General features: G+C 44.2%; 1 protein-coding gene across 4 annotated transcripts in view; it reads left to right on the top strand.

The window, feature by feature from the left end:
• Window positions 1-22,621, top strand: part of Rnf185 (ring finger protein 185) — a 41,119-nt gene extending 18,498 nt beyond the window's left edge. For 3 of the 4 annotated variants that reach the window (XM_006972918.4, XM_006972917.4, XM_042285740.2), the window contains 6 exons: window positions 5,268-5,488; window positions 8,591-8,609; window positions 11,098-11,210; window positions 12,697-12,751; window positions 18,399-18,516; window positions 20,450-22,621. In XM_006972918.4, coding sequence (XP_006972980.1) covers window positions 5,313-5,488; window positions 8,591-8,609; window positions 11,098-11,210; window positions 12,697-12,751; window positions 18,399-18,516; window positions 20,450-20,547 — 579 coding nt within the window. In that variant the 5' untranslated portion in view covers window positions 5,268-5,312 and the 3' untranslated portion in view covers window positions 20,548-22,621. The remainder of the gene's footprint in view (window positions 1-5,267; window positions 5,489-8,590; window positions 8,610-11,097; window positions 11,211-12,696; window positions 12,752-18,398; window positions 18,517-20,449) is intronic. The other variant, XM_076545788.1, reaches the window with a different exon arrangement.
• Window positions 22,622-25,529: the final 2,908 nt, after the last annotated feature.

Raw genomic sequence — 25,529 nt, 5'->3', positions numbered from 1 at the left:
CCATGCAGAACCTTGTTGGATCCAGGTAGGATGTTGTGGGAGCCCGTCTTCAGGTTTCCTAGTGCTTTACCCAGCAGGCCTTCATAGAGAGGATGATTGGACCACGGGCCTGAGTGCAGGTGTCTGAGGTGGTCTGCATTTGGCTGTGTTGGGAGGAGGTCTTTTGCTCCATCCCTTGGCGTCTCTATAAATACCCTAGGGCAGAGACAGGGCCCTGTTGGAATAGGTTCCAGGCCCTCTCGAGGCGATCCTGTATTTTCTGTTTATCTCCGCAAGATTCTCCGCAATAAATCCTTCCATTCAATATTTCTTGCTGCTCCTACTTAAGAGCACTCTGGAGAAATGTGGGGGTGGTGGGTAGCCCTCCCACAGGATGTGTTCATCTTAAGTGGTGTATATGTGGCAATAGCCCCCTCCCACTTTGGTTTGCCTTCAAGATCACTGATCTTAGTAGGCCTGTATTTACTTTTCAGGGGACAAAAGAAATTAATTAGTTAATTTATTTCTTGAGATAAGATCTCATGTATCCCAAGTTGATTTCAAACTTACTGTGTAGCCAAGAATGACCTTGAACTTCTGATCCACGCTTCTACCTCCCAGGTTTTGTGATTATAGGTATGTGCCACTATGCCCAATTTTAGGTGGTGCTGGAAATCAAACCCAGTGTTTGATGCATGCTAGGCAGATACTCTGCCAACTGGGCTATACGCCCAGCTCTAGAGAAAAGAAATTTAAACCACAGCTAGGCAGTAGTAGAGTCAAAGCTTGAACTTAGAGCTTTTCAGGGTTGGGGAAAATGTAGACATGGATACATTTACTATACTAGACACATGGATACTGCTATACTGGTCTGATTTCAAAAGTAATACATTAAAAATGTGACACAACTGGGCATGGTGGCGCACACCTTTAATCCCAGCACTCGGGAGGCAGAGCCAGGCGGATCTCTGTGAGTTCGAGGCCAGCCTGGGATACCAAGTGAGTTCCAGGAAAGGCACAAAGCTACACAGAGAAACCCTGTCTCGAAAAACCAATATATATATACACACACACACACACATAAAATAGAATACATAATCCTAACACATCAATTCTTTCTCTTTTTTTGCGGGGGCAAGGGGGAGTGTTTCAGTGTTTCTAGACAGGGTTTCTCTGTGTAGCCCTGGCTGTCCTGGAACCAGGTCTGTAGACCAGGCTGGCCTGGAACTCAGAGATGGGCCTGCCTCTGCCTCCTGAGTGCTGGGATTTAAGACATGCACTACTACTGCCCATCATTTATTTCTAATAGGCAACTTATTTGTTCGTTTCATCTACACACACCTACATGCACATCGCAGGTATGTGGAGGCTATTGTTGGATGTCAGGAGCCTTCCTCAGTCATTCACTTCATTTTTTTGAGGCAGGTTCTCTCACTGAACATGGAACTCACAGATTCTACTAGACTAGTCTGACCAGCGAGCTCTAGGGCTCTGTCTATCTCCACACCCCTAGCACTGGGGTTACTGGCACACACATTTGCACCTGGCGTTTTTTTGTGGGTGTTGGGGGACCCAAGCTTAGTGTTGGTTACGCTGCGGCATTACGGCGGCCATGCCAGCGTAGGAGAGTGCTGATCGGAAGAATCACAAGCCATGGTTACCTTTCTAGAGCTTTATTGGGAGAGAGGGAGGGAGAGAGGGAGAGGGAGAGGGAGAGAGAGAGAGAAAAACAGAGAAACAGAGAAACAGACCGAGCAGAGGGAAGGGAACGGAAGGAGAAGATTGCGGAAAGGAAGAGAACGCACAGAGGGCACACCTGCTTTTTAGGCTGGTGACGTAATTAAGGACATAATCCTTACACTTAGGCCTTAAAATTTGAGCAAGAAGCACTTAATTGACTTACCCATCTCCCCAGCCTCATTCTGGAATATTTTAAAGTAAATCCCAAATATCCTATTCTTTAATAAATATTTTGTGTGTATCTCTGGCATATGGTGTGTGTGTGTGTGTGTGTGTGTGTGTGTAGGTGAATGTCCTTCCACAGGAGCTGTCTTGTTTTTTGACTAAGGGTCTCTCATTGGTTGGCCCGCAGTTGGCCTGATTAGGCTAGGTTGGCTGGCCATCCAGCCCCAGGAATCTCTCCCAGCATTGGGGTTACAGTTGTATCCGACTATGCCTGATGATTTTACAGGGGCTCTATGGATCAAACTCAGGCCTTAGTGCTTGCATACCAAGCATTTTACTGACTGAGACGTCTCTCCAGCCCAGATGGTAATTTTTTTAAAGTTACAGAGTACAGCCATACCCAACAAAATTAACAATAATTCTGCCAAGGAAAAACAAAACAGATGCTCATTAGTTTGAGACACAAAATGGAACAAGCAGTCCGTTCTTCAGACCTTAGACATTTCCCCAGCTAAGCCTTTGGACCAGGGTGGACAGGCCATCCCAGATGGGAGCTAACCTTGGAAATATTGTTAGCCTCTGCTGGGCTGTTCAATGAACTCTTTCCTCGCACTACTCAGAAATTCAGACTGTACTCAGTCAATTTCTTTCTTTGTTTTTTAATTTTTAAACTACATTTACTTGTTTATTGTGTATGGTGTATGTGCAGGATAGGGACATGCTTATCATGGCACCATGAGGTCAGAGGCCAGCTTGCTAGAGTTGGTTCTACCATGTGGGTCCAGGGATCAAACTCAGGTTATCAGGCTTAGCAGCAAGTGCCTTTACCAGCTGAGTGGACTCTTTGGCCCCCAATCAGTTTCTTACAAGACATATTTCCTGAAAAGTAAGTGATAAAGCTCTGATCCTTTAGCAGTTTAAAGATACCATTTTCTAATACCTCAGAACACATTTTTAAGACTGTTTAAATGTGTTTTTTTCTGGATTATAGTCCTAATTAGTGGGCTGAGTGTAGTGGTCATACCTTTAATTCCAGCACTTAAGAGGCAGGAATCCAGGCTGAAGAGATGGCTCAGAGGTTCAGAGCACTGGCTGCTCTTCCAGAGGTCCTGAGTTCAATTCCCAGCAACCACATGGTGGCTCACAACCATCTGTAATGAGATCTGGTGCCCTCTTCTGGCCTGCAGGGATGTGTGCAGACAGAACATTGTATACACAAAAAATAAATAAACCTTTAAAAAAAAAAAAAGAGGCAGGAATCCTTGGAAGTTTCAGGCCAGTCTGGGCTACACAGAGACCCTGTCTCAAAAGAAGTTAAAAAAAAAAAAAATGGGTGGTGGTACACGCCTGTAATCCCAGCACTTGGGAGGCAGAGGCAGGTGGATCTCTGTGAGTTCAAGGCCAGTCTGGTCTACAGAGTGAGTTCCAGGACACAGAGGAAACCCAGAAAACAACAATAAAACAACAACAACAAAACCCACTTCTTTGTGTGGCTGATTTTTTTTTCTCAGTTGACAATTTTCTAAATGTCCAGAGTACTAACTGGTGTTATAGGCATGTGTCACCATACCCAGCTAGTTCTTAATTTTAAAAGATTTTTTTTTTTCCAAACAAGGAGGTTTATTGGGGACAAGGCTCAGTGGTTAGAGCACTTGTTGCTCTTGCCACAGGGCCTGGGTTCTGTTCCCACCACCTATATGTATGGTGGCTCACAACTATCCATAACTCTAGTTCCAAGGGATCTGATTCCCTCTTCTGACCTACATGGACACCGGGTGTACATATGCTGCAAATAAATACAGACAAAACAGTCATATACATAAAATGAAATAAATCTCAAAAAGATTTTTTTTTTTTCAGCAAGGAAACACTGGGTTTGTTTGGGGATGTTTAAAGCTCAGTGGTGGAGTGCCTAGTGTCTAGCTAGCGTGTGTGAGGGCCTACATTTATTCCCCAGTACATCACACACACACACACACACACACACACACACACACACACACACACACACACACAGTTATAAAAGAGGAGGAAGGTCTGGGAACTGAGGCTAGCAAGACACTGACACAGTCAGCAGCCAGCTGCCCTTCTGGGACATCACGTAAAATGATGTAACTGAGTGAAAAAGTGGTGGCGAGCCGGCCTCACTCCCTGCTCAGGTCGCTAAGCTGCTGTTGTAGCGAGAGCTGCTCATGAGCCCCAAGCTCTGAGTCTGCCCTCTGAAGAAGCAGTGGAAGGCTTCTTGGTCTGAGAAAACCAGCTTTGGGGATCTCATCTTTTCTTACTTTGGAAGCTGAGATCAATCAAGGTGGTCTTCGGGGACCCCCGTGGTGAGTCCTCATTTTACACATGGGAAATCATAGCAGGAAAAAGTGTAATTCCTAGCAAGCTGGAGGCCGGGCTGAGGCTAAGCTTCAGTTCTCTGACGGTGGTAACCACCCAGTATTTCCTGCTTCTAGTTTCTGAGATAATAAGGGCAACCCAGTGAGGCTCCTGACAGGTTCTTCAAGTGCACTCAGAATTCCTGGGTATCCCTTGAATGGATCTCATTATCTTTCCCTGGTTTCTTTGATTTGGAATTGATAGTCAACAGTGGTATGTTTCCACTGGCTATTAGTGACCAGCTTTGTCTATGGTGATGCTGTGTTTTGAATACAAATAGTGTGTGCCATGAATCCTGGTCTCAAACCCACAGTACTCAGTTAACCAGATAACTCAGTCTGATGTTTCCTGAAGTGATCAGGATTGCCCAGAGCATGAGTGTGCAGGATGACCTTGAGTGGTATGGGATAGACAACTTTTTCTTCACTGACATGGCTTCCTCTTTAAGTGTATTGGTAAATTTAGACTAAGTAAGGTAAGTGGTATTCCAGCTGGTAGAAAGTGTCAAAGACCATCATCTGGCTGCTCCAAGCTTCCTAATCTTTCACAGTCACAGGAAATTCTTTATATTCTGCTATACACCAATTACAGTCTTGAGTAAAGTCTGTTCTCCTGGCCTGGTCAACATAAAAGTTGTCCAAAATTAAAAGATAGCTTGGCAGTTCCACTTAGTATTTAATGGAGCATATATTTATCGACTGGTGTGGCTAATACGGGAGAATGTAAATATAAACAGGGGAACTTTGTTGAGAACCTTCTAGAGGCTGCTCAGTATTTTTGCAGTTTGTGTTTGTTTTATGAGCTGTGTTTTGGGCTGTGTTCACGAGCAACTCATAAGAAGTACACAGCCCTACAGTACTGTCCCTGCAACCCTCTGGGAAATCTGCTTCCAAACTCAGTCATAATTATTGCTCGGAGCTGAGAGAAGATGGAGGCATTGGCATGGAAGTTGTGAGAAGTAGGCTGCAGCAGTGGACAATCCAGTGCTTTCTGTCTTCCAGGAGTGTCTTGAAAATCTTCACTGAAATCTTTGCTGGCTGCCAACAATGGCAAGTAAGGGGCCCTCGGCCTCTGCATCCTCTGAGAATTCCAGTGCAGGGGGCCCCAGTGGCAGCAGCAACGGCACTGGTGAGAGTGGAGGGCAGGACAGTACCTTTGAGTGCAACATATGCCTGGACACAGCCAAGGACGCTGTCATCAGCCTGTGCGGCCACCTCTTCTGGTGAGTACCCCCCCTGCCATCTCTATGGACACCCTGGGCAGATGTCTCACTTTAGACAGAAGATGCTTCGAGCAGATGTCTCCCTCATACTGAGTCCTGATACACTCAGACCCAAGGGACAAGAAGCCTCAGTTTCTGTCCCAGCTCTACTGCTGAAGGTCTGGTAACCTTGGGCAAATCCTCTTTCCATCCTAATGTCTTCCTGTATCTCCAGTAGTAATCCCATTTAGTGAACATTACTGCCACTTGCTGTGCTGAGCCTACAGACAGATTGCATAGTGGTCTTGAGCAAGAGCTGTGTATGTAGCAAGACTTCCCCTTTTCCGACTTGACTCTGCCACTTCCCTACTGGACGATCTTAGACAGAGTGCTTACATGCACTCTGCCTCATTACAGGCTTATTTATGAGTGTTAAGTGAGTGGACCAAAAATAGTAAGCATGTTAAAAGAGCACATAGCATGTGTGCTAGCTATGATGGTAATTATTCTGTACATACATAATGTGTATGTTGTGAAATGAAGCAGCAAGGTCAGTGTCCTCCTGGTCTCAGTGCTTATAGAACTCCATGCTGCCTCTGAGAACTTAGGTGAATGCTGAGTAGTAGTTGTTTTTTTCTATTGAGATGTTGAGCTAGACTTTGAAGGGTAGGGAGAAACCTTGAAAGCTGAGGGGAAATAATGGCAAATAAGATGAAGATGTGTGCCAGCCCAAAGCAGTCGGTTCCTGGGGGTGGATATGTGCACTGTCGGTTCATCTGATTCCCTGAGGCTATTGTCCTCCTCTCAACAGAACCCTGGATGGGGAGTGAGTATGTTAGGAGATAAGAATGGCTGTGGAGGAGTGGACCAGATTATCAAACCTAGGGCATATAGAGCTGATTAATGTTTTTGTGCAGGAATATGGTAAAGAAGGCAATTTGGGGGAGTTAATGCTCAGCAATATAAAAGATAAATTTATTGGTGAATTAGTAGACTAGAGCAGAGGTTTTTGCCTTAATTGTTTTGTATAGATAGACCAAAATGACAGAATTAAGAGACAGAATACCGTTAGAAAAAAGAGATTCAAAGATGAAGCAGATGCGTCCAGACTGTAGTGTCTTTAGGCAAATCTGTTTCTTCTCTGCACATCACCTTCCTCTTTTCTGTAAAGTAGGAATGGTTATATCTCCTGGTGACCATCCAATGACAAGAAAAAAATAAAAGTCAACTCAGCACCTCCCTTGACACATAGTAGTTGCTTCATAAATGGAAAGAATTCTCATCATTAGTTTTGTTCATTTGGGTTTTGAGACAGGGTTGATATGTAGACAGGCTGACCTGAAATTCTAGCACTCCTTTTGCCTCAGCCTCTGGATTCGTGCCTTTATTATAACCTATGTAACTTTATTATATAGCTCTGAAGGTCATTCATTCACCTACACTTCCCCCTGTAATATTTAAGGGAGCTCTAGAGGAGTCCTGCTGTGATTTGAGGTGCCCCTCCAGAGATTACAATGTCCAAAAGCTCAGTGTTGAATTCAGATAGGAGGCAGCCCTTATGTCTAGGAAACTGCATTTGTTGGTGAAACTAGCCTCATTCAGGGATTGAGAGAAGCACTGTCTGCATAGGCCACAGTTTTATTCATCTAGAAAAGACACATGATATGTGAAAGACACCATGGCTGCCACATTGTAAGTTGTAATAGGTATTTGTTGATTAACTTATTAATAAGAAATAAAAGAAATACTAAAAATCTGGAATTGAATAATTTTCCCTTAGTATTATGTCATGTTTTTTATGCAGTGCTAAGTATTGAAGAGACAGTAGAAAGTTTTAGTCCTGATGTCAGTTACATGTTTCTATATGTTGGCTTTCTCTTTTAAAAATGAGACACTGGAGCCAGGGGTATGGTACACACCTGTAATCCTAGCAACCTGAAGGGAGCTGAGGAGGTGACTCAGTGGTTAAAAGCACTAGGTGCTCCTCTAGTGGACCCAGGTTTGATTCTCAGAATCTACATGGTGGTTAACAACCATCTGTTACTTCAATTCCAGGGGATCCAACAACCTATGGCTTCTGTGGGCACCTGGTACACATGTGGTCCACAGACATATATGTAAGCAAACACTCATAGACATAAAAATAGACAAATAAAATAAACCTAGAACTCTGACCTCTGAGGCAGAGGATCATGAGTCTGAAGCCAGTCTGGGCTACATGGTAAGACTCTGAATTCAAGTAAATAAATAATTGAAAAGAAAGAAAAGTCATGTTGGGCAGCAGCTCTGTAAGATGGAAGTAACCCTTTCCCGAGTAGCCTCTCCATCCTTTCCATTACAAAGATGTTTTAAGTAGGCCTGGACTTTTAAACCGCTTCCTGCCAGAAAAGCAGTTTGTTTAAAATGGTTGTGAAATAACAGAGAATCCATATATCACTTGTGAGCCCAAGGAGGCTGTGAACCTGCTGACAACGGTGCAGATGACAAGTGTGTTCATGTTGTCATGTGCTACATGACAGTGCTGACTTTTCCTGCAGAGAATACCTGACTTTTATTGCATTCCTTCAGCGCCTGTAATCTCTCCAAGACTAACCTGTGGATAAATTGGGCCTGGGTGGTCTAGGCCATGGGAGTCTGCTTTTGTGGTGGAGTTTGGGCTGGAGACTGGAGTCTTAACTTTCTCTCTCTCTCTCTCTCTCTCTCTCTCTCTCTCTCTCTCTCTCTCTCTCTCTCTCTCTCTTTCTCTCTCTCTTTTTCTTGTGGGTTTAGCCTTTTCTTATCTATTTTGTTGTTTTAAGACAGGGTCTCCTGTAGCCTAGGCTGTATCCATTCTCACTGTGTAATTGATGATGACCTTGAACTCCTGATCCTCCCACCCCCACCCCCGCCCCTACCTCCCTAGTGTTGGGGTTACAGATGTATGCCTCTGTAGCCAGTTTAGCCCTCCCTACCTTTTCCTGTCTGTGATGCCAGTAATCCCTGTGAAACCTCACTGGGGTTACAGCACCCCAGTTACCCCATTCTGATGTCTTTCCCTACTCATGGAGTGTTTCTGCTAATGAAAGCATTTTTCTCCTTCCTGCTTTCCTTCCTGATGGCTGGCCGCCCTGGGGACTCTGCTAGTTGGCCGTGTTTGCATCAGGTAAGATGTACTTTATTTTACTTTGTCTTTCATCAGCTGGAGTTGCACAAGACATACTCGTCTCAAGGGACTACTGTCAGAAGCTGCAATCTCCCTTGCTTCTGGGCTCAGTTGCCCTTTTTATATACCTGCCCATTGACAAGTATTTGATGTAATAGGAGGACATATCATACCTGGGTTGGTCTGATTCTGCCAATAATAGAATAGCCATTATGGCCTTGGCTGACCACTACTTTCTGTGTCTCAGTGATTCATTTGCAAATGGGTTGGGTTTGATAATGTTAGGACCTTTTTGTTTTATTTTTGTTTTGAAACCACATGTATCCCAAGCTATAACCTCAAACTCACTATGTAGTGGAGGATAATCTTGAAATCTTCCTGCCTCAAAGTGCTGGAATTACAGGTGTGCACCACAATTCCCACTTCATGTGATGCTAGGAACCCAGGATGTCTTGTGTGCTAAGCAGTTGATCTGCTAACTAAGCCACATCCTTAGCTATTAGATCATTTTTTGTTTCTGAGCTTTTATGTTTATAAAAGATAACTTTGCCGGGCGGTGGTGGCGCACGCCTTTAATCTCAGCACTTGGGAGGCAGAGGCAGGCGGATCTCTGTGAGTTCGAGGCTAGCCTGGGCTACCAAGTGAGTTCCAGGAAAGGCGCAAAGCTATACAGAGAAACCCTATCTCAAAAAACCAAAAAAAAAAAAAAAAAAAAAAAAAAGATAACTTCTGTGCTAGAGAGAGAGTTCAGTGGTTAGGAATGCTTGCTGCCCTTGCAGAGGACCAATTCCAGTTCCTAGTACCTGTAACTCCAGCTCCAGTGGCTCCAACACCTCTGTGGGTACACACACACACACACACACACACACACACACACACACACACACACACACACACACACCAACACATACATACAGAGATGAAAATACAATTTGAAGAAGTAAAAAGGTAGCTCCTTTCATATCAGTACACCTCTCTTTGTTGAAAGATCTTGAAATTATTGAGAAGAGTTAAACTTTTTTGTTGACAGTAGATAGCTTTTGCAGAGAAGGAAAGTCTGTCTTCCTTGTTTTAATTTATTATGAAAACCAGTTAGTGTTCACTAAGAACTGGGCTTGGCATTGGCAACTGGATATGAACAGTCACAACCAGGTAACCATCTCCATGGGTGTCAGAAGTACAGCAGCACACTCTTTGGTGGCTTAGAGGGTGTAGGGGGTGGACAGGGACTAGACTGCTCTGTGTCCTCATAGGAGAAAGAAGAGAGAGCTAGGGATGAGCATTCTGACCCAAACAAACCTGGAAGAATAGATTTGGCAGAACATGTTGGTGTGAGCACTGAGAGTTCATGTAACTTAGGTTTTGGAGCCATTGACAGGTGAGAAATGTGGGATATAAAATCATGAGATGCTATTTCTGTATTCCTGAGTCTTTGCTCATATTCATATAATGAACTTTATATCTTCATGTCTAGAGATGCAGTTTATATCCTAAAATAATATCAAGGGGCTGGGGCATAGTTCATTCATAGTGTGTATATTCTTTATGTGCAAGGCTCTGAGTTTATCTCCTAGTGCTAAAAATAAAGGTTGAGAAAATATACATAAGAAACTATCCAGTACCCAGAAAGAGGTCACAAGTTAGGTGTGGTGACATACTCCTATAATTCCAGTACTTAGGAAGCCAAAGGTGTGATGATTAAGAATTCAGCATCATCTTCAAATACATGAGACTCCGCCTCAAAAAAAAAAAAAAATACAAGTATAACATTTTAAAAATAATCTTTCGTTCATTTTTAAGAAAAATGTTTTAACATAAAGCATTAGTAAAGTTTAGATAAATCTTTATTAGTTAAGCAAAATCTATCCCTTAACACAATACTAAGTGACCCAAGAATGATTAACACATCCATGTGCTGATGTCAGGTTGCACCATTGGGGAAATACTGTAAAGATGAAAAAAATTGGAGACGGAAAGATAGCTTAGCAATTAAGAACACATATTGCTCTTCCAGAGGACCCAAGTGCAGTTCCTAGTACCCATATTCACAACTATCTGTAATTCCAGCTTCAGATTACTCTTCTGGCCTCTGAGGGTGTGCATATTTGCACATAACCCCACCTTCCACTGATGTACATAATTTAAAAAAGGTAAATTGTTTTTAAGAAATCACAGAAAAGCACTATAATGATGATATGATTGATCCTTAATGTAAGTTCTGTTCACTCCAGGAGCCTCCCTGGAGGCCTCAAGCTTGCAATTCCTTCTTCTGTACGGCTCACAGTCCTGGAGAATAACAGAGAAAGACAGAGCTTGTTTAGTTACTAGTATTTAAAGTCAATTTTGATTTTATCCCCAATACATATTTTTCAATGCTAGGAACAGAGATCAGGTTCCAGTTCCCAACTGCTGTTTCCCATTTTAAGGACTTTGGCTCCCCGTTCACACACTGTACTTAACTGAAAATGTATTTTTCTTTCACTTGCAGTGGTTGGAGACCAGACCTAACAGACAAGTGTGTCCAGTTTGCAAAGCTGGAATCAGCCGGGACAAGGTCATCCCACTGTATGGCAGGGGCAGCACCGGGCAGCAGGATCCCAGGTAACGACTGCATCTGATACCCACTTCCTACTTGGGGGTGAATTCAATCCATTTAGCACTCTAACCCTTGGCTGCTTGATTTTGAGCCATTTTGGTCAAGATGAGAGTCACCTGGGAAGGGTGAGGCTTGAGAGAGGAGAGGAGCCAAGCTGCCCTGTGCTGGCCTGTATAGATAGCTGCTCGGAGTCATCTACCAGCAGGCAGCCAGTTGGCTGGTTCCCTGCGGTGTTCAGGATATCATGATAGCAAGTGTGCAGAGTGTTGAGAAAGCACTTCTTACACTGGGAAGCAGGAGCCTGCCTACAGAATGGGGTTGCAGCACCAGTGAATGTGCCTTAGGAAGACAGGGACCAGGAAGTCTGAATGGCTTTTTCGGGGGTTGGGTTTTCAGAAATGTAGGTAGCCTTCTTGGTCTGCATCTGTACTTTTTCAGAAGAATATCTTACTTTTTCTAGCACTTCACCCGACTCCTCATCTCCTGTCTGTCAGACGCACTCAGTTTCTCTTAAAGGGTTTGTCTGTTCTGTTACATTTGTCTCATTTGTGTTTGCTCTGTGTCTTCTACTCCCCCTGGTCCTACTCACACTACCACCCTACTTCCTGCAGCCTCTTCTTGATTCCTGCCGGTTTTATGAAACCTTGACGTTCCCTCCTTGAAGTGATCTTCTCCATCTGAATTGCCCTCAGCCGTATTCCTGTCACACACACTAATGCTCCCATCCTATATTGTGATTGATTAGGTCTCTTCTGAAATTAGCATCATCTCAAGGGTGGTATCTGTCACCATATTAGTATTGGTTGCATCCTGCCTAGTGCCTAATGTGAAATAAACTCTCAGTCAATCTGTTTAGGTGAGTGGTAGGAGGGTCTGAGAACTAGAGGCAAAAGTAAAAGATAGCATGAGGTACTAGCCCAAGAGTAATGGAGGCCAAACTGAAGTTAATAGGGGCCGATCAGAGAGAGAGAGAGACCTTGAACCCTAACCTTCTTAGCTGACAATCCATCCTTTGTTTTAGTCTGGCTTGGAACCTCTGGCACCCATGAGCTCATATCAAGCAGTCCCAGGGAAGGCAACTAGCCATTTTCATAACCTTCCTGGGTCAAGATCTCTGTTGCAAGAATAGGCTGTGCAATCTGGTGGCTTTCTCAGAACAAGCTGCTTTTCCTGGTTTGAGGTAGAACGGAGTTAAGCCAGCATTTGGTTAAGCCAGCACAGTTTTTTGTTTGTTTGGTTTTTCAAGACAAGGTTTCTGTTTAACTGTGGCTGTCCTGGAACTCTCTCTGTAGACCAGGGGCTGGCCTCAAACTCAGAGGTCCACCTGCTTCTGTCTCCAGAGTGCTGGGATTACAGGTATTCACCACTACCACCTGGCCCAGTAGTTCTATGTGTTGAACAGGAGAGTGGCCCAAACCCTGTTGGTCAGTCCTCACAGAGAGCAACTCACAATATCCTGTGATGGCCTTACCTTGTACAATTCCTTTTCAGAGAGAAGACTCCTCCTCGTCCTCAAGGCCAGAGGCCGGAGCCCGAAAATAGAGGGGTGAGGAACATTCTAGAAGCTTTTAGAAGTGTGCATGTGGCTTTTGTAACTTATCTGTTGACTTTGCGGTTTTTCTCCTTGTTTTAGAACAAGGAGGAAAAGTTGTAAAGGAAAATTTATAAAGTACAGAAAAGAGGCAAGCAAGGGGAAATCCTAAACCACTCATCCAGAGATAGCCATTGTGAGCATTTGGGCCTGTTTTCTCATCTTCCTTTACTGTGTGTGTGTGTGTGTGTGTGTGTGTGTGTGTGTGTGTGTGTGTGTGTGTGTGTGTGTGTGCTTATTTTTATATGCATGATTATTGATTGTACATTTACATATTTATTTCCTAGATGTTTTAAATTTTATTTATTTATTTATGTATTTATTTTTGAGACAGGGTTTCTCTGTGCAGCTTTGGAGCCTGTCCTGGAACTCACTCTGTAGCCCAGGCTGGCCTTGAACTCACTGAGATCTGCCTGGCTCTGCCTCCCAAGTGCTAGGATTAAAGGCATGTGCCACCACCACCTGGCTTTAAATTTAATTTTTACTTTATTATTGTTGTGTGTATATGGTGAGGGGGGCATGTGTGTAGAGGTGAGAGGACAACTTTGGGGAGTTGGTTCTCTCCTTCCATCATGGGCTCTGGAGATGGAACTTAGGTCATCAGTCTTCATGGCAAGCCCTTTACCACCAGATTGTCTTTCCAGCCTGACTTCTTAGATTTTTGAGATAGGGTCCCACTAAGTAACCCAGGCTGGTCTGGAACCATGATCATCCTGCCTCAGTCTCCCAGTGCTGGTGTTATAGACATAGGCCACCATGCCTGGCTTACTTTTGTTTTTTGCTTTTTTATATGTAGTAAATTTATTTCTTTATTTCTATTTTATGTGCAGGTTTTTTTGCCTGCATGTACATCTGTGTGAGGGTGCCAGATCCTCTGAAACTGGAGTTACGGTCAGTTGTGAGCTGCCATGTGGGTGCTGAGAATTGAACCAAGGTCCTCTGGAAGAGCAGCCAGTGCTCTTAACCACTGAGCTATCTCTCCAGGCCCCCTTTATTTTGCTTTTTTACAATATGTGGCCCTTATTTTCTAATTCTTAAAATTTCATCTATTCTACAATGCTACGTACCTTAATGTACTCTGGTCATTATTTTGGCAGTGGCAGTTTATCAATGAACCTAACAAATGGTCTCTGCCCTCATGGAATGTGCCCACGAGAGCTGGAATTTCAGCAGTGCAGTTTAGAGTGTTACTAAGACCCACAGTCAATTAACAGCTGATACTCAATTGTGTAGATCTAATGTAATGGCATCTATTGTGCTATGGGACACTTACCTACTACCTCTGCTGTCTTAAACATACTCAGATAAACATACTTATTTTATTATGATAAATTCTTAGAATTACTGATTCAAAATATGTACACATTTAAATAAAATTTAATCTTTTTTTTCAAATAGCAATTTCTTGTTAAAATATTAATGAGGCTGAGAATGTAGCTCATGGCCAGCATAGTAGCAGTCAGGCAGGCATGGTGCTGGAGTGCAGTACTTCTGATCTTACATACTTATCTATAAGCAAGAAGCAGAGAGAGCTAACTGGAAATGCCTCAAGTCTTTTGAAACCTCAAAGCCCACCCACCAAGTGACACACCTCTTCCTAATCTTTCACAAACAGTTCCAACAACTAGGGACCAAACCATTCAACTATGAACCTATAGGGGCCATTCTCATTCAAACCACTTACCTAGTGAGTTCAGGACCAGTCTGAGATATATGAAACTGTCTCAGAAAAATCAATTAAAAATTTAAAAATGTACATTAATGAAAATTTAAAGGAAAATTGTTTACTTGAACTGTTAGAATCCTAGAAACAAGTATATACTAATTTCTACTGTTTTCTTCATTTGTATGCCATATATTCTTTTTAATTTTATTATAAATTATGTGTATGTGTTTGTAGTGGGTATGTACATGATTGTGAGATGCTAGAGGCATCATATTCCATTGAAGCTAGAGTTGAAGACGGTTTTGAACTGCCGAACATGGGTGCTGGGAACTAAACTCAGGTCCTGTACAAGAACAGTTTGTCATCTTAGTCATGAGCCATGTCTCCAGCCTATATATTCTGATTTTTATGTCACTCTCACAATTCTGTTAACTGCTTTCACATTTAATTTTGGCAGTATATTTCATGATATCCTAAGTATCTTCAAAATGTCATTGTATGTTCTTTTTAATATTGTGTTTTAGAGAGATGTTTGTTCATATTCTAGTTTTTTTTAATTGTTTTTATCATTTATTTATGTATATGTGAGGGTGTTCCCTCTGGAGACCAAAAAAGGGCATGAGATCTCTGGAATCTGGAGTTATAGGTGGTTGCGAGCTGCCTGAGTGGGTGCTGGGAACTGAACTCTGGTCTCTGAAAGAGCAAAAAATGCTCTTAACCATTAAGAGCATCTTGGCCATCTCTCTAGCCCAGTCTTTTTATTTCTGAGAAAGTCTCCATCCATATACAGTAGACAGCCATACGCAGCTTGAACTCAGCTTCTCCCAGGTTTGGATTACAGGTGTAGCCACCACTCACAGCTTTTTGTTGTTGTTGTTAAATGTTTTAATTTTCTTCTATCTTACTGTATTTTTTGAGGCAAAGTCTCACATATCTTAGGCTGGCCTAAACTTGGTATGTAATAGAGAATAACCTTGAACTTGTGATCTCCCTGCCTGCACTTCTCTAGGGATCAAACCCAGAGCTTTGTGCATTCTAGGCAGCTCTACTCAACCAAGCTACACCTCGAGCCCTCTTGGTCCTCTTTATTGAAGGCTTCCATGTATTTCCACCAGAAAGAGATGAGTGTTTGTGTGTACGGGTGTGAAGGAAGTGTTCTGGGTATTAAATTCAAGGGGTTAAGTGTGCTGAGTAACACTGTACCACTGAGCTGTATCACCACCCTTCCATTGAATTTTGATTCTGTACAATTTCAGTTCATCATTAAAGGGCCTTAGAGTTGCTCACAGATTTTGCTGTTTAAATGATACTATGATAATCTATGTACACATCCTTTTTTCACTTGAATTGGTGTGTTTTTTAAATTTTATTTTATTTTTGAGACAGGGTTTCTCTGTGTAGCCCTGGCTGTCCTGAAACTTGCTCTGTAGACCAGACTAGCTTTGAACTCAAAGATCCGCCTGCCCCTACCTCCCAAGTGCTGGGATTAAATACCCCACCAACACCCTGCTGAACTGGTATTAGGAATCTCAGTATTATAAGGTCAAGGATCTGATGGAAATTGGGGGTCTTTTCTACTATATTAAGAGTTTTGCTAGTTGGTGGTGGTATGTACCTTTAATCCTAGCACTTGGAAGGCAGAGGCAGCAGATGTCTGAGTTTGAGGCCATCCTGGTCTGTATAATAAATTCCAGGACAGCCAGAGCTACACAGAGAAACCTTGTCTCAAAAAACTAAAAAAAAAAGGCGGGGGGGGGATTGGGGGTTGTATACATGATCTCATTTATAAACCCATGTAAAGGGGATAACTAGCTGAGGGACAGATATATGTAGTGTGTGGTGTGCCTGTCCAGGGGCACACAGAGCCAAAACCCAACCTGGATGTTACCGAAGTCCTTGCTCTTGACTGCTGGACAGCAGCAGCCCTTTACCTTCTCAGGCTTTGCTTGTTCAAGCAGCATTAGCAACCAACAGAAATCAAAGAGCCCAGGAATCCAGAGGCTTTAGCCCTCATGGCCTAGGGCAGACCTCTAGTGTTAGAAGCACCTGCAGCTGCTAGTAGTCTAGTCTGTCTTTTTATTTTAAGGTCTCACTGTGAAGGCATCTTTGCTAGCTAGACTTCAGTCTGTCGTCCAGGCTGGCCTTGAACTCACAGAGATCCTCCTGCCTCTGCCTCCCAAGTGCTGGGATTAAAGGTGTGTGCCACCATGCCTGTCAGCCCACACCCTGTCTTTCTATTATTCCATCATTTGTTCTAAAGAGATCACCAGAGGTACAGAGGAAGGCAAAGAATTTGTAAGTTGTACACGGTGACTAAGTTTACTCTATGGAAAAGGCTCTTGTCATGCAAGCCCGGTGCCCTTTGTTCGGTCCCTAGAACTCACATAGATGAAAAGAGAGAACTGACTCCACAAAGTTGTCCTCTTACCTCATGTGCACTGTGACACATGTGTAATGCACATAGGAGTACTATACACAACAATAACACATCTTTTTAAGTTGGAATTTTCAGATCAGATTGGCCAAATTTAGTCTTCTGTAAAATGCTAATGCAAGAATTAAACATTAGCTTATCCTTGGTACTGATCTGTAATTCCAGCACTCAGGATCCTGAGGCAGGAGCATTGCAAATGTGAGGCCAGCCCAAGCTACTTAGTGAGATCCTGTCAGAATAGGGAGAAGGGAAAGGAAAGGCCGGGTTTGTGTGTCCTGTGCCAGGAGACCTTGCACTCAGACAGACTCTACTTCCTAGCAGTGCTGTTGTTCTTCTGAGTTTGTCCTTGGAAAGATCATGTGTGGTGAGTGTGTTGGGGGAAGAAACCAAGGCGCTGTCCAAACTGCTGACAGTGGCTATTTAGGAAGATCAGTGACTTACTTTCTTATGACAAGTACTTATTATTCTCCCACCCCTCCTGTCCCCATTTCCCATGAGCTAGGATCACAGTACCACACCCACGTTTCTGTATTAATCAGAAAAAAATAAATGATTCTAAATATTTACAATTTTATGTGACATGGGAATTTTCTGTGTGTGTTTTGTTTCTGTTTTTGTTGGGGGAGTCTTGTTATATAGACCAGGCTGATAAGGAACTACCATCACTTAGCCTAAAATAATTTTTTTAAGACAGGGTCCTGTCATGTATCCCAGGCTGGCTTTGAACCCATACGTAGCTGAGGATAATCTGGAACTTGTGATCCTCCTATGTCTATTTTGTGAGTGCTGTGACTATAGGCGTGTGCCACCGTGCCAACTATGCAGTGCTTTGGAGCAAACCGGGGGTTCGCAGACTCAGCTCTGTCTGCAGCCCCTGAGTTTTAGGGGAAATGCTCACCATATGTTGACAACGTACTCATTGTCACGTACGGGGTTTAAGCAGTGTGACAGTTTAAGTCACAAGAAGGTTTTCTGTCTTGTTGAATCAATGAGCACCAGGGTCCTTGGAGAACATGCTGCAAGATTTGGTTTCACCAATCAGAATTCCGGTTTTTTGTTTGTTTTTGTTTTGTTTTGTTACTGCTTATAGTATGTAGTGTGTGATGTTCCTTTGCATTTGGGTATGGGACTGATTGTCAGTAGTGTATTATAAATAGCATGTAGGAAATTTTACTGGCTAATATGGAACCCTGGAATATGATCTAACCCCATATCAATGATCTAAACATGCTGACAACAAACAGTGTGTTTCACTTCTGGTCAGAATGGGCCCTTTTTGTACCGTTTATAGCTCCTTAGATTGGAGCTAAGGCTAGAAGGTGAGATGTGCCTCTCGAGTCCCTTTCCTCTTGGGCCTGGGTGGGAGGAAGAGCTGAGGCCCTAGTTTGTGACAGAAGGACAAGAAGAAAACATGAGTGCCACATGCACTGTGGTGTAAGACGTTGTTTGAGAAATGTGGGATAAATCTGTCCATTTTTCTTAATTGCTTTTCTACTCCACAGGGATTTCAAGGATTTGGATTTGGAGATGGTGGCTTTCAGATGTCTTTTGGAATAGGAGCATTTCCATTTGGGATATTTGCCACAGCATTTAACATAAATGATGGACGGCCTCCTCCAGGTAAGCCCCGTTTCTATAAAAAACATCATGAACATATCCTGCTTAAAACTCCTTAGAATTCAGCAGTATAGAAGTTACAGATAATTGTCAGTACATGCATATCAGATTTCCCCAAATCCCTTAAATTCTTTGCAGATTACCACACTCATCCAGTGATTCTGAGCACTTGCCATGTGTTAGGTATATCAGGGATGCTTTATGTTATAGTACAAACTGAGGGGCTTATCACCTGTACCCCAATACCTACACAGTTAGCTGCTTTGTAGATCAGAAAATTCTCAGGAGTGATTCCAAGACATAGCCTATGACCATTAAACTAAAAATTATAAACACTACCTAGTTAATGAAAAGTTTAATTCTAGCTGGGCGGTGGTGGTGCACGTCTTTAATCCCCGCACTTGGGAGGCAGAGGCAGGCAGATCTCTGTGAGTTCGAGGCCAGGCTGCTCTACAAAGTGAGTTCCAGGAAAGGTGCAAAGCTACACAGAGAAACCCTGTCTCAAAAAACCAAAAAAAAAAAAAAAAAAAAAAAAGTTTAATTCTACACCTGTGCTCCCCCACAGACACATACACTTTGACCATTTGGGGCCAGGGAGAAGTGAAATGTTAGGTCCTCCTGTTCCCTGGCATCTCTGCCCAGCTTCTCTCAGGACACAAAATGGCGTTGATACCAAACTTCAGAGCTTTGGGTACTGTGTTTATATCTGTCACCTGCTGCTGTATTTCTCCCTCAGCCACTTGTCTATAACAGCTGCATTCAGAGAACAGCAAGGAAGCAAGATGTGTGCTTGACTCCATTACACTCTGGTGCCTAAGCCACCACCCATGTCATGGCGCCTATAAAAGATGACATGGTCAGTTGAGCCCTGCTTGTAGTCATTGGAGCCTCCTGGGCCCTCAGTACAGTATGAGGAACAGAGGTGACCAGTGTAGCTCTGGTCAGGAACTTGTGCTCTGAATGTGATCAAACACTCAGAAATCATCAAAGCTATTCCCTGCTTCATCTGATTCCTTGAACATAGTGGGTGATAAACCTCTTGGTGGCCTGCCTGCCTGAGTTTATCAGAGCAACCAACTTTGAGGGAATGACATGCAACCCACAAAATGCTGGGCACTACTCCATAGCTTATCTGCCTGGAATGTCTCTCTGCTGTTCACACATTGTTTTCTCAGAGGAAGGGGACCCCAAAGGGCAGGATGTGATTTGCCTTAAAGGGAAGACAGATCCCTATCGTGGCAACAGGAACTTCCGATTGGCCCATTGCTTTCTGTCGTGGTCCAGCATTCAGACTGGATCTCCCCCAGTTCATTCCCAGCCAGGCTGGGCTCTGGATCAGTTTTTCTTTGTCACATTTGGTATGATTTGCACAGCCTGGACGTGGATTCCGTCACCTTCCTTCCTCTACGGTCTGAGCAGAGAACTCTATCGAATAGAGTTTCTCACTCAGTCTCCTTCTACCTTGCCATATGATTCCTGGGCCCTGGTTCTCTTCTGGAAAAAGCAGACGCACAGGCAGGCAGAGAGCCATTTGGAATAGTGTGCAAAGAGGCAGGAGAGTGCTGCTCGCGTGTGAGCGTTTATGGTCTAGAAGGCCCATGTTCTGCTTCTGCTGCTGCTGTTTTAAATGAGACCCACCAAGTAGTCCGTGCATACAGCAGCATAGAGAAGACAGGCAAGAGGGTCCCTGTTCGCTGCAGGGTCCTCCTAATCGGCTGGCTCACTTGCATGTGCAGGACAGCTCTTCTGGAGATCAAGGCCTCATTGTAGTAGTTGACTTATTTTTGTTTTGGTTCCTATTATCTGAAGTTCGGGAGTCTTTTCATTGCAGGATTCTGTTTTTATAACAAAACAAAGATTCATCCTCTCCATTTGTGGCCCCAATGGGCAGCATGCACAGCCTTCTGACAAAGTCTCTTTCTTCTTGTTTCTCTAGCTGTCCCTGGGACACCCCAGTATGTGGATGAGCAGTTCCTGTCACGTCTCTTCCTGTTTGTAGCCCTGGTGATCATGTTCTGGCTCCTGATCGCCTAATACAGGACCCCTGTTTGCATCTACAGCAGCACCTCTGGACTGGTGATATGCCACACCCACTCCTGGTGTTTGACTTGTTTAATCCCGACCCCTGGAATCAAGGGTCAGAAACACATCAAGGAGTCTTGCTTCTCCATTAGAGCTTTGGAACTCAAAACCACTTGGCAAGGAATCCCCAGTTTCACCACTGCTGTAAACACCCTTCTGTAACCTCAGGTCTTATGTTGAATCACTTCTCATGGGTGACAATGTGAAGTCCTGTTCCAGCCTTCTCAGCAGGTCCCAGCTCTACACAGGGAGGAGATGGGAAGAAAGAAACAGAGTTTCTTTCACCAGAACTTTATATTACAAAAATGAAGGGATGAACCAAATGGTATTTATGGAAACTTACTTTCACCTGTTTAAATACCCTTGGTAAGTGGCCTCTACTCCTATTCTGAGAGATTCCCTTCCAGATCCCAGTGCTGCTCTGCCTGCCCTCCTGCCCTCTCCCTCCCCTTCCTCAGCAAAGACAGAAGAATTACTGCCCTGCCCCAAGAAGGTCATAATTGTAGCAACAGAAGCTGAAGATGCTGTGGGACCTTACCAGAGACTCTGGTCTTTGATTTGGCTCTGGGCCTCATTCAGTGTCTTGGCCCTAGAAAGCAGCTTGAGTGACTGACTGTCTGGTTTCCTGGTAGATTGTCCCTGGTGTCAGTTGGCTCATATTTCCCATCAGCTTTCTCCTCTAGACTACTGCTGAGTTTGAACCAACTACTCTACTTCAGAGCTTTGATGCAGGGACAGCAGGACAAGGAGCCCTGCCCCTAGGCTATAGAAGCCTCTCTCAGAACTTGCCCAGAGAAACTGGAGGCTTTCTCAGGTCAGCCAGCTGCATGTAGAACTACCATCAGGACTCTCATTCCACCTGCAGTCCCTGATGTTGGTATAGCTTGATGGATTTACCTGAAAACTCCTTGAATGTCTGCTGAAGGGACACATGAGGCTCCTGAGCAAGCAACCCCTGGTGATATGTAAAAGCAAAGGACCACAGTGATACAGTGTGGTCTCCCTTATTCTTCCCACATACCGATTTCTTCTTGAAATTCATAAGCTGCTTCCTCTGAACCTGAGTGTGGGAGTGTGGTACCAGGCAGGAGAATAGTTCACCTGCTCCGACGGTTCTTGCTCTGCCTATGAGGCTTCATCTTAGAAATGTCTCTTCCTGGAGACCTCAGCAGGGCAGCAAGATGAACTTCTACTCGACCCGTTTGTTCACTTCTTCAACACCCACTGCCCCAGCAATAACAGAAACTGGGTGGTGATTTTTCTAGATATGGCTCTCCATAATCTATGGAACCCTAGACTTTGAGGATGACGAGAGAGCCCTCTTCACTCACGGTCCCCACCTGCCAATGCCAGTGTTAGTATCGAAATGGATACAGTATGAAGTATTGAGTAGGAGGGTGGTTTGGCAAATCCAACTGGTAAGAATAAGCAACTTTATAATGTGCTGACAGACTTTAAATATTCTGTGTCACTTGGAAATCCCCAGTCACAGGGGCCCCTGGAGTGTCTCTGTTCTAGAGAGAATTGGTAGACTCCCTCAGTATAGTGTAGCCTTAAGTAGTAGAGGGAAAACTTCAGCCAATGAACACAAAAGAAATGAGTTTCCAAAAGAAAGGAAAGAAGAGTTTTGAGTAGTGGAGTAACTCCTTTGGAATCTGGTGAAATGGAATGAGCCCAGGTGTGCACTCAGCAAAGGCATCCCAGGGACATGCCAGTAACAAAGCTGGATGGCCGTGTGCCCTTTGTGAACTTTGCAGGGCTACACACCCGCCGGCAGCTGGGCAGGAGAGCCCACTTGGGAGTCTCTTCTCCTTTGCAGGCTGTACTCTGTAGGCTCACCTCTCCTCCTGTAGCCAAATCAGCTTTCCCTTCTTTGTTTTGTATGTCCTCAGCCTCCACCTTTCTGCCACCCCCATGGACAAGGACAGTCAGAAAATGGGAACATGTAAGGCAGCAGACCTTGACGAGCCACTGATTTTCACTGTTGTGAAAGCGATTTGATTTAGAATTAAATGGTTTTACATTACTGTGAGTGTGGACTCTGTGTTTGGGATGTTAGTGGTTGGGGAGTGGGCACACTGGTTTGGCTTCTGGAAAGCACCTGTCTAGTCTAGTAAAGTTAATGTCTTCAAACACCCATTGATAAGGGATGCTGAGAAGAGTGAACCAGAGGTCTAGCTGCCTGTGACAGGTAGCCCCAGGCCTGACAAATGCATGGAATTCCTAAGTCTGCAGACACCAAACTGCCATGATGAAGCTTAGCTTGTGTCTTGCCTTGAGTGTGCCATGTAGAGAAATCCCAGGTTACTCCGTGTTAAAATGGCTCCTTGTGTTGAGGGATAGAGCAGGAGGGCCCACAAGCCAATGCCTCTCCCTGGAGCGGAGAGTCTGCCCTCCTTGAGATTGCTCGCTAATGTGTGGCATGAAATAGAGGTTGATGAAGTTATGAATTTGTCTCAGCTTCAGGCTCCAAAACGCCAAAGCTACAGGTCATACCCTCTTAAAACAAACAAACAAACAAACAAAATACCGCATTTCTTCCTCTTGGGCTTCTACCTAACAGTGGTCAAGTTGAACAGGCCAGGATCTAGCAGGAGAATGTAGAGGTAAGGAAACTTCAGAATAGGCCTGTTGGCACAAGCCTATAATCCCAACTACTCAGGAGACTGAGGCAGGAGGATAAAAAGTCCAGTGAGGTGAAATGGCTCAGACTAGAAAAGGTTTTCACCACCAAGCCTGACAACTTGAGCTTGACCTCTGGGACCTGTAGGGTGGGTGAGAAGAGAGAACCAAGTCCCAAAGTTGTCTTCTGACCTCCACACATGGACCATGTCATGTGCACGCTCCACTCACCCACCCTGCCACGTCATACACAGGAAGTTAGAAACTTAGGGACTTTAGAGTGCTGGCTGCTTTTGCAGATGCCCTGTTTTCAGTTAACAGCACCTACACACTGGCTCACAGACTGTCATTCTGGTTCCAGGGCATTCATTCAACACCCTTCTGTGACTGCTAAGAGCATTGCATGCCACATGTTACACATGCTTACATGTAGGCAAAACATTCATACACAAAGTAAAAATCTTTAAAAAAATAAAATTTAATTTTTTTAAAGCAAAAACAAGGCTGGAGATACAGCTCGGTGATAGAGCACCTTTTATCAGTGAAGCCTAGGTTCAAACCCAAGTACCATCCAAAGCAAAAAACGTAAGGGAACTGCTAGAACCCATAAGCCAATGATGTTGGAAATTTTGTTTTCAATGGGAAACAAAATGTACAAAAACAGTGGCTAGTGAGATGGCTTAGTTAATTCCTAAGGGTTGCAAAATGACATGATAAAAATGTTTCTGGAATTGAGAAGAGTCAGGGCTAAATTATAGATAATATGGAAAAGATGCTGTTGTAGGAGTAACATGGTATGCAAGGACAGGAAATATTCAGAAAAGAGTCCTGGATTGAGGGGAGCAAGAAACAGCTGCCCATTGAAATGTGTTAGTGAGGGCTTGGCTCCAAGACTTGATCTTGTAAGCAGCGGGGAGCTAGTGAAGGTTTTACGCAAGGAACTGACGAGATCAGAAACATTTTTGGAGCTAAATCTGTTCCTCTTCGGTGATGACTCAGGATTCTAGAAGTCAAAGACTGGCTCAGTTTGAGGCCAGGGCAAGGGCCAATGACAAAATCCAGGTGGGCACAAGCAAGTCCTCTTAGGACAGCAGAGTGGGAGGGGCTTTGCTTCTTGATTTTGTGACAAGGCGTTGAAGCAGGGTTAGAGGGACACAGTAGGCAAGGACAGCTAAGGAAGGCTCCCTGAGATGGTAGCTTCTTGTTCCCAGAAGACTCTGAGGAGAAACTGCAGGAGGGCACAGGGTGGGCCGGTCTAGACAGGACCAATAGGGGAGAGAGGACCCAGCGCCTATAAAACACTTAAGTCAGTGTCCATCCTTAGTCCATCTTGAATGTATAAAGTTGTTACTTTAATCTGCTGCTTCAGTTGTTTGCTTACAGTAGGGAGCGAACCCGGCAATCCCCTATTGTATTTCCTCTACATTCCCCAACCTGGCCCTGAACTACGAGTTTCAAGCTATCCTCCTGCCTCAGCTTCCCAAGTATCTGTGACCACGGATATGAGTCACCAAGACCAGTTTGAGGTAGTTGTAAGGTCCAAGTCTTCAAGAGTCTAGGGACTTGAATTGTGATTCAGCCCACAGGATCTAGTCTTGGGTACTAACCAGGTGTGGTGGTTAGTTAAAAAAAAGCTGGCGAGGTGGGTGCTTTCTAGGAACCTAGTAGATGTACTTCTTGCCCAGACCCTTCCTGCTCTCCAGACCGTCCTCGTTGTTCTCCATGGTGTGGGAATGGTTGTGGGCTTCACACTGGAATGCTGCCTCTTGTTTTATCCTTCTTCAGGTAGCTCTCTCCTTTCTTTACATTTTCCCTCTATTACCTGGACTTTCCTGGAGGAACTTGGAGACTGGAGGTACTGAGAAAGTGGACCGAGAGAGAGTCGGGGTGGGAAGGAAAGGCAGTTAACAAAAAATGGGGGGAGGTCAGACGTGGGTGCTGGGTTGTCGAGGAGAGGGACAAAGTAAGCCAGGGAGTGTTGGTTCTAAGACTCCCCATTCCTCTGTGCCTGGGAAAATGCAGCAGAACCTCTCCATATGCAGAATGATAGAGTCGTTTCCTCTCTGCTAGTCACGAAGTGGCTTGTCAGAAGAGGCCCGTGGATTCTTTCACTTTAACTCAGTGCACACTCTAGTGTTTCCTATAAATCCTGTATTTCCTCAGAGGGAAACCCACAGCCTAGAGGGTCCCCAGGAGGGAAGTCAGACAGCCCTCCTCCCTAGCACTGTGTGCACACTGGGCTGTACCGAGGTACCACAGAAGAAACATCTGACTAGCAGCCACTTCTATTACAAAGGCAAGGCAGGAAGACG

Source organism: Peromyscus maniculatus, chromosome 10 (assembly GCF_049852395.1).
Source record: "Peromyscus maniculatus bairdii isolate BWxNUB_F1_BW_parent chromosome 10, HU_Pman_BW_mat_3.1, whole genome shotgun sequence".
Classification (NCBI taxonomy): Eukaryota; Metazoa; Chordata; class Mammalia; order Rodentia; family Cricetidae; genus Peromyscus; species Peromyscus maniculatus.
Note: the sequence above shows the minus strand (reverse complement) of the source record. Positions and strands in the feature narration are given on the sequence as shown.